This window comes from Tachysurus vachellii, chromosome 14, assembly GCF_030014155.1.
Source record: "Tachysurus vachellii isolate PV-2020 chromosome 14, HZAU_Pvac_v1, whole genome shotgun sequence".
NCBI lineage: Eukaryota > Metazoa > Chordata > Actinopteri > Siluriformes > Bagridae > Tachysurus > Tachysurus vachellii.
In genome coordinates, this window is record NC_083473.1 from 7,163,540 (window position 1) to 7,173,418 (window position 9,879).

The following is a 9,879-nucleotide window of genomic DNA, read 5'->3' on the forward strand; positions in this document are numbered from 1 at the left end:
ACATGCCTTTGCATCTTTATTTGTGTACAAAAAAAGAGACACATTTTCCCGGTGTCTCCCCTCTTCAGCATGTGTACCTTTAATGCCATAATTGCCTCATGCATATTTCTGTAGTCAAAAATGTTGCATCATGCCAGACTGGCGTTAAGGGCTCAATGATGTAACAGAGGGTAAGGGCAAGGACATTATGTGCGTGAAGTGACGCTCTGAAAGGAATGAACCAGACAGCGAGGGCAGACCTGGCAGTGTTGTATCTACATAGTGTGTCAGAATCCACCCATTTATTGGAACACTAAATGAGATGGTTGTAATAATGAATGGAGATTTTTTTAATGGCATTAAAATAGATTTGATATATTCGGATAATTATGGCTTAGGATTGGCATAATGCCATTTTTCCTTTGAATTTCTCACCCATATGTATATATGCTTTAGACAAATGTCAGCAGCCTCTGATCAAATCACATAGTCAGTATATCAATTCCTTTATGCCATTTAGAGTTGTTATTCGTAATGTTATTTGTTCCTTGTGGCTATTTCGTTATTGTATTATGACTCTCAGTTCATGTCTGTGTCATTATTAGAGGTAGATCTTTTAACCTGCTTGGTATGTTTCCTCAGGAGTCCCAACTCCAAGCCTTGAGGTCCTGCGACATACCCTCAACATGCTGGTCCGGGAGCGCAAGATTTATCCAACCCCAGAGGGCTATTTCATTGTTACCCCACAGACATACTTCATAACACCCTCCCTCATTCACACCAATAGCAAGTGGTATCATCTGGATGAGAGGATACCAGGGGGTATGCAGCCATGTTCTTCTCCTCCCTCTAGCACTATGACACCCTCTGCCTCAGGTTGTGTCAGGGAACGATCACACCATAAGAACCATATTGACCCCTACAGCGATGGCTATCGGGAGGATATGCCCAATACGCACAACTCCACATTGCAGAGAAGGTCTAAGGAGCACAAGGAGCCACAACATCCAGTGTCTCCTCCTCCTCACCAGTCCTCAGAAAAGAACAAAAGTGCACTCAGCTTTGCTTTCAAGACAGAAGGTAGCAACAACAGGCAAAGGGATGGGAGTAGCAGCGGAGGTGGCAGTGAGAAGCAATCAAAGAAGTTTGGCCTGAAGCTTTTCCGGCTGAGCTTCAAGAAGGACAAGTCGAAGCATCTTGCAACATTTTCTGCCCAGTTTCCTCCTGAGGAGTGGCCTTTAAGGGATGAGGAGACACCTAGCACTGTCCCACGAGATGTAGAGATGGAGATTATTCGACGCATCAACCCAGACCTGACGGTTGAGAATCTGGCCCGGCATACAGCCGTGATGAAGAGGCTAGAGGAGGAGAAGGCTCAGAGAAGCAAAGCTAACTCATCGGCTCAACAGAGCACTCGCAGCAAACGCAGCCGCAGTCATCGCAAGGCCCAACAGGGCAAATCCTCACGATCCCACAGCAAAACACGTGCCTCTAGAGGGGAACGCTCTGAAGGCTCCAATCTGGATATATCTTATGACCGGGACTACAGGTTCTACAGCTCCTCTCTGGTGCGTTCTCCAAGAGAGACTATGATGTCCATGGAGAGGAACAGGGGAAAATACATGGTGCATAGCAACCCAAACATTGTGGAGTCACACTTCACTACAGCACCGGAGTGGGATGTATCAGGAGAGCTTGCCAAGAGAAGGACAGAGATGCCCTTTCCGGAACCATCCAGGGCACAGTCACATTCCAAAGTCCATCGCAGCCACAGCCACACCCAGGAACGGAAATCTCGGAATGAAAGGTCAGACAAGGCTAAAGAGAGGTCACGCTCCATGGACAATTCCAAGGGCCCTCTAGGAGGACCATTCTTGGGCACTGTTGATGATTTTGAGTGCAGTCCAGATGATCGTAATCGGTATTACACAGATGATGGGACTTTGAGGGCATCTGCCAAGAAGAGCCACTACTCTCGTGCTATGCACTCTGCTGCTAGGTTAAACTCTGACATTTGTGTGCCTGATGTTGGGAGGGGAGCCCCTGAGGATGCCATGCACTGTAGAACGCTGGAGAAGAGTAAAAGCAAAGACTGTTTAACGGCCTTTACTGAGCTTAAGGCCTGCTCCCTAAAAACACCCGTGGATGACTATTTCCAGCATACAGCGGTGAGTGAGGCATCCTACTCTGCTCCGTCATCTCTGGTAAAATCCAGCCATGAATTTACAGATGGCGTTTGGAAAGGGATTCCTTCTGAACGTACAGCTCCAATTCTGACCTCACCTCACCCTGTAGAGTATAATGATGATTCCACATTGGGACAGAACAGTATAGCATTATCTGCGTCAAACCAGATGCCAGAGCCTTTGCCCAATGGACGCTTGATGCACCAGCACAACAGTGACTCAGGTGACTTGGACAAAATGGCAGAGGTTTACAACCAAGAGACTTTGTTTAAACCTGTGGACTATGTGGAAAGCAGTTTCTCCAGGCCAGGTACGATGCGCAAATCTCCACACTCAAAGTCCGTGGAAGTCCTGGAGAACCAGGAACACTTCGAGGATCCTCTTCCATTGTCTGTACCATCATCCTCTGCTCAAGAGCATCAGGCATCGTGCATGGAAACTTCTTTTGACTACTACAACGTATCAGACGACGAATCTGAGGACACCAGCCATAAGAACAAAGTGGAGGAGAAAGTTCTGGAAGGTGGTGGGACGATGAAGTGGCTTCTGGATCGGGAGAAGGAGCGAGATCTCCAGCGCAAGTTTGAAAAGAACCTCACCTTTCTCAGTCCCAAAGAAGGCGAGAGCAGCAACAGCCAGAAGTCGGCCCACTCCACACGTCTGGACAGCATGGACTCCAGCAGTGTGACTGTGGACAGTGGATTTAATTCCCCACGGTAAGGCACTCAGGTCCAGTATTGGGTTTCCTACTCTTGTTTGGATGCCAGAGTAGTTCTCCTGCTTGAACTGGAGCAGTACGCTATTCTGTGAATAGACAAAGTGTCAGTGTACTTCAGCACATTTTTTACTCACCATGAACTTTTTTTTTTTAAATAGAAAAAACCTTGACATATATTCTATAAAATATTAGCATTACTCCAGGAAGTTCACATTTTTTGCTGTTTCAGTGGTAACAACCTCTGTGAATGAGATTAATACTACTGTGAAATAAATTGTCTTCACTAATGTAGCTGTGGCACAAATATGAAATAGCCACATATACAAAATATTACAGGTAAGCCAGTACAGATAGGCACATGGAGGTCATTTGAGCAGGGGTTTCTGACTGAAGAAAATCCACCATACATGTATAATGTTTGCACAAAAGCAATAATTCGTCATTGAAAAAAAACAATTCTGCACACCAGCAACTTCTCTTGTACTTTTCCAGTGTATGGCGCTGTACAGTACAGTACATTATACCACAGTGCCGTTGAATTCTCGATTATGATTGGTCGGAATGTGTTGATTAATTCTCTGTAACAAGCTCTGACAGTAACTCCAGCTACGAGGCAAATAACAGGTTCAAATTAATATGCTAGTACTTTATTGTGCTTATAGTAACAATTTTATACAGGGCCTCATATGGTGCTCCGCATTAAAGAAGTTTCGGAAGGAGTCTCCAGTGTCAAAAATTAAACAGCTGAACAGTAAAGCCTTTAAAACTTGGGAAAGTATATTTTTTTTAACGTCAATAGAAAACTTGAAGCTATTGAGGGAACAACAGAACGACATATAAAATGATAAAAAGTATGACTTGTCATTCTTCGTCATTTGCTGTGGTATTAGAGAACTTAAACACATTAGCAAGTGCTGTTATGAAACTAATGTCCAGAGTGGTAATGGTCATTACTTTATCCATGCATCCTATAACGTGATGCATGATGCAGATGCAGCTACACAATAACATATGCACACATACAAGAACACCTTGTATAAGCATACAGCTATTTCTAGATTTTCATTAATAACAGTATGGTGTCTTACCGAACTGTCCAGTGGAAAAGTACTATTTGTTGCACTTGGTACGCCACATTTCACTCACCTGGTCCAAGTGTGTATATAATTTGTATTAAGTCACAATGCTCATGAGGATGACCGACTGTGCAGCTCTATTGTCACTAGCATTTTTCTATTTAGGACACAAAATATTAAGTCAAAAGGATAGCAATGTATCCTGAGGTCATTAATGCAATGGTTGCCAAACGTCCTGTTTTTCAGCATTCCAACATTTGCTCACAAAATAACAATAAACTATAAACCTACCTAATTGTTTAGCTCACAGTTGTAATCTAATTTTATTTGATGGTTAAAATGTGACATGACTTAAATTCCCTTTGAATAGGTACTACATCTTTACCTCTACCAATTTTGTTTTGGAAGTGTTTACACTTTTTAGCTGAATAATTATTTGTCTTGCATTTCCTGTTTGTTTACGTTGTAGGTTTTTTTGTTTGTTTTTAAAGTGTGTACCGTTGATCGTTGTTATCAGGGTGTACATTGAATGTTGTTTGTATTTCTCTCAGTTTATTGTGGTTTGGTTGCATTGTGTGCTCTTACAGGCAGAAACAATATATTACAGTTCAACAATAAACACTTGCAATTTGGCGATGGACAGACATACTACTGTACCCGAGTATTTATAATCTCTAAAGTTTCATGTCCTAAAGCAGGGTTTCTCAAGTTATTGTCCTGCATAGCTGTGAGTTTTCCCTGCGCCACACAAACCTGAATTCAAGTAATGTAAAGCTTGATATTGAGTTGGATTGTATGTTTTTATGGATTTGACAACTTTGCACTAAGGTGCATGAATTCTAGCACAGTATTAATGCCTTGAGCACACATTGCAACTCTGAATTAGTCCTGAGTTTGTGTACTCGCCCCCCAGTCTTGACAGTACATCCTTTTTATTTGCGGCACTGCCTCCCCGATGTCTGAAAGCTGTCACACTACAGCCTGCATATTCCCACATTACAGTCCAATAGCTGTGTTTAGACGTGAGCAAAAAAACAAAAAACAAAAAAAAAAACAAAAAAAAAATTTGGGATGTAAAGTGTTTGAAACTAAATTTTAATAACGTGTTCTATACAGTAGGACAGGTCCGATTTACGTGCCTCTGCTGGGAAGTTAATTAATCTGTATTTTTCATCCTGTTTTATATATTAAATTGAATTTGTGAGAGAATAGCACAAGAGGTTAGTAACTTAGCACCATTGCTTTTGCTTGGGAACTCCCTGTACTCACCAAAAAAACTGTACCTTACCTTGTCTCTGGGCTAATGTTCTTAGATGTAATACCTTATTATAAGGGTACAGTGTAACTTTAAAATACTGTAATCACCTTTTTTTTGTATGTAAAGCTTTCAAATGGCCCTGAAATCAAAATCGTAACTTTAGTGTTGTGTGTATTCTTGCTTTAATGGCATCATTAATATCAACTGTGTATTAATGTTGGTTCTTGGAACACGATAACTAGTCTTGTAGCCTTCCAGTTAAAAGCTCTGTATTAAAATTCTGCTCTACAGAAGTAGCTCATTGGTTCTACATCTTGTTAGGATATCGATCTTGTTAAAGTTAAAAGGCATGGGTGAAGGCAGCAGCCTTCTATAAGCGAGTTCAATAAGGCTACTGTCAGGTTTGTTAGATTCTGTAAGGGGTGTGGTGGTCCTTAAACACACCAAGCAACACACACAATACACCATCACTCTGATGGTGTTGACTTCCTGTTTTGAAAGGAAACCCTGCATCTCAGAAAAGAACAACAGAATCACATTCGAACTTTCAAGCCATCTTTTAGGGAATTTAAAGATATGTTATATGCACCTTTCTAGGTTGAAAATTGATTATGGTACAAAAGGTGAGAGTATTACATCAGCAATAGTACAAATAGTACATTTGGAGTGCTGGCAAGAAGCTGTATAGCTTCAGAAAAGCTGGACATTTCAGACATTCACGGAAGCAAAAATGTGCCCTTTGTGTCTTTTTTTTATTTTTATTTTTTTTTTTTATTAATTATGTGAATTGTTTTTATGGATTAAACAAAGCTGTGTTTTTCACGTTGTATTCCGTTGGCTGTATTTATTTCCCTGTCGTGTGTTTGTGTGTGTTTCACCTTGTATTCATTCCCACTTGATTGTGTTGTGTTGAGATTTACCAAAACAAAAAAAAACCCAACAAAGTAGAGCTGGAAATTTAACCTAATTTTCCCATTTGTCTTATTTGGCTTGACTTCACCCAAGTGTTAGATGTGAGATCTAAATCCTGCCCAAAAAAACTACAACAAACAGTTTCCAAGAGCAGGATTTCAAACATGAAGCATTCAGTTTGTATGTGTCAGGTTCCATGTTAAGAAAATGGCTGCTCCTTCCACATCAATGTTTTTGTTTTTTTTTCGGTTTCAGTACGAACAAACAAAAACCAAACTGTAGAAAAAGTTGTTCCTTAAAATCCCGCACTCACATTATACAGAATGTGCAGTTAAAACCACTAAAGCATCCAACCTCAATTATCGAACTTTCCAACCGTTTTATGTTGTGATTTGAGGTTCTCGGTTCTCGAGCAGTGAATCAGAACATGATGTTCGTTGAGTTTTTCCATTCTCTCCTTCTGTCTTTCTTTCTGTCTTTCTTTCTTAAATAATTGGATGTGCTCAATTCAAACCACACTAATTGGTTCCAGGTGGTGTGAGGTTCGACTGAAGACACGAGTTCTCACCCTAAAGTCGACGTGTTTTTTATTATTATTTATTTTTATTGTAATTCTTTTGGTGTGGTTCTAAAACCTTGTTTTCCAGAGATCATGAAAATTATGTGGAATTAATCAGTTTGTAGAGTCCTAAATCCTGGTTGGCATTTTGGTCACAGTTTTCTTATAGGAACCAGGAGCCTTTTGGGTCGGGTCCCACATCGACGTCTATGTACGGCATAGCAGAAAAAAAATTGGGTTATTACAGGTTTATTAGGAGAAACCCTATTTACATCAAAGACGTATGTCATGTAAAAATTCAGGTCTGAATGCAGCCATTTTAGATGAAATCTACTACGAATTTTGATTTCAGTTTACTCAACAAGACCGAGTGCACATCTGGTCCTTTGATGCATCTCGATTGTGTCATGTGCCTTTAATAAGCTGGATTGAAATCAGTTCGCATACTTGACAACCACCACTCAGTGGTGTTTATTTAATTATTTATTTATTTCAGAATTTTGCTTGACAAATTCCTTTTCTGTCATTGGTTTTGGTTTGAAAGCATGCTTTTTGAGACTTTCTTTTAGCTTTAACATCCAACAGTAACAAATCTGTCATACCAAAACTCTTCTCTCACGTCTCTGACGTGGCTCGCTCCAGGTTACGTCTCTTTCTAACGCATGTGTAGATGCTTTCTGATGCACATTTTAACCAGATGTCCTACAAATGGAATTGTATTCATTTCTACTTGGGTCTTGTTTGTTCCTACAAGTCTTTACTTTGTTCTTATGCCCATGTTGAGCTGTGGAGTGTGGTAGTGTTTTTGTAGCTTCTTCTAAACATCTACCGAACAAATTGGCCACCAGACACCACCAGATGCAGAGATCTTGAGTTTCGGGATCTCGAGTTTCGCGAGATGATTTGCTGATCTATCTATTTAGCTACTTTTCTTTGCTGTAAGTTAAAATACATCTCCAAATTGATCCGTATATTTATATGAAATGCTTCAGTCTGTGCGAAGCAATTCGTTTATGAAATAGCTTTGAACAAGCGTGGTGTAAAATTTAAGATAACACATCTATATGTGTAAGATATAGATGCATGTTTTTACTCCTCACGCAATCCATATACTTCCCAAATATATAAAATACCTTTTCTGGAAAAAAGAAATAAAAATATGACCACACTGTCATGATACTGTTTTTTTTTTCCTGTCAGCTCCATTTCTGTTCATTTTCCTTTTGCTTTTCCACAGCTCCCCATTATCACTCCTTTACTATTTAACCCCAGTCATCTTTTCTCCACCGTAACACCTTTGCTTTCTCTTTCTTTCTCTTCTTCTTCTTTTTCTTCTTTCTCTTTCTCTCTCTGGGCCCCAGCACTCGCGAGAGCCTCGCTTCCAACACGTCAAGCAATGTGGACAATAATCGGCGGCACAACATGGCTCTGAGTCCCAGGCACATGGGCACCAAGAGACCTCCGCCTCCGTACCACGTCCCCTCTTTCCGGCCCGTTCCCGAGCCTCCTGCCGCTCGTCCAGAGAAACAGGCCTCTATTACCAGCGTGTAGACGAGGAACTGGAGCACGGAGGAAAAAAACGACTCATTAAATGCACTGAAGCAGTGTCCAATGAATTAAAAACACTACACACACACTCACACACATTAAAACTTTATTTTAGGTACCTTGGGATTGGTTTAAAAAACTCACATACGCTCTTCATAAGCCAGACTGATGCTGTTTGTTGTACGAAACTGCTCTCATTATTTAATTTAAATCTATTGATCTAAGGAGCTACGGGTCTCCGTAACCTTTCAGATTTGCATCTGACTACTTGTTCTCTACCGGGTTCAGTGTTGGTTCTCTACTCTCAGGTCAATCATATTTCCACATCTTGTTCTGTGCAGAGGGAGATCTTTCCAGATGTTTCTGTGCACCTGCTCTAGAGACCGGTTTTCTCAGCGCCATTCACAATCCGGATCCCTTTCCGACGCCTTGGTCAACTATTGGCTTTACAAAAACGCCTTGTGTTTATAGCTGAATTGTGATCATTTGGGGGAAAACAAAAGGAATATTTTCATACATACACATCCAGGAGAAAAAAAAAACATAAATTCATATGAATTTTGATACAACAGGTGCTATTCGTTTCTTGGCTCTGTAGCTTGGACAGGACAGAAATATAGATCCTCCCCATCAGCTGTTTTTCTGGTCAATTTTCTATTTAAATCCCGGTGCTCTGAACTACAGAACAAGACGACAGAAGAAAAATAAAAACCACACACACACACACACACACACACACACACACACACACACACACACACACAGCTACCTCCACACTTGTACAATGGCTAACAGTGACACGGTTACAACAGTGACTGAGCTATGTGCGCTTTCTGAGCCAAGACAGATGGTGAAGGTGCTAATGCTACAAGTGCTAGAAATCGAATTTACAATTGTGTGTGATCAAAGGCTTGAATGCAAAACTCCTTAATCATCTACTTTGTATAGCTACACAACTCCCTTTATCTTACATTCCTGTTTCATTTGACACAATTTCTTTTCTCCGGCTTGTACGCTTTTCCTCAGCTTACCCCAATTCATCCGTTCAGTCGAGACTTGTTTGGTGTCTTAACGCTTGCTTTTAGGTATTACACTCCAGGCTAAAGTAGCTAATGGTGTCGAGTTGTTCAGGATTTCATGTCAAACGTGGTTTCTGACACTGTATGACACACTGTCAGCTATACAAATGGACAAAAGTAGGAAAGCAAGGAGCTAAAGACAGACTCTGCAGCCATTTTCTTCCTTAGCACTTCGTCTCAGATAGTAAACTTGTACGTAAGAGGAACATCAGATGTTTGTATACGATACAAGCGAAACGAACGAGTGTGAGCGTTTGTAGTACGACTTACTCGCACAGAGTATTGCACTTAAATAGTAGGGGGGGAGGGGGGGAAACAAGTCTACACTTTTTGTGTTTAAGGACATGTTTATTGATCACTCACAGTATGTGGACTATAAATGAGTGCTTTGTATTAAAAGAAAGATTATGTAAGTCTAGATTTGTCTTGATGGACAGCGATTGTATCAACATTAAGGTTGATTATTATGGGATGGTCTGAGAAAACCGATGCTTGTGGCTTGAAAAAAAAAATTGAACTAAAATTCTTTTTTTTTTTTTCTTCAGTGTAGCTTCTATTTGCTTT

The 9,879-nt window shown here is 40.6% G+C and overlaps 1 protein-coding gene across 3 annotated transcripts in view; it reads left to right on the forward strand.

Moving 5' to 3' along the window:
- Nucleotides 1–9,523, forward strand: part of stox2b (storkhead box 2b) — a 35,769-nt gene extending 26,246 nt beyond the window's left edge. For all 3 annotated transcript variants that reach the window (XM_060887076.1, XM_060887077.1, XM_060887078.1), the window contains exons 3-4: nt 622–2,881; nt 8,050–9,523. In XM_060887076.1, coding sequence (XP_060743059.1) covers nt 622–2,881; nt 8,050–8,239 — 2,450 coding nt within the window. In that variant the 3' untranslated portion in view covers nt 8,240–9,523. The remainder of the gene's footprint in view (nt 1–621; nt 2,882–8,049) is intronic.
- The last annotated feature ends 356 nt before the right edge of the window (nt 9,524–9,879 follow it).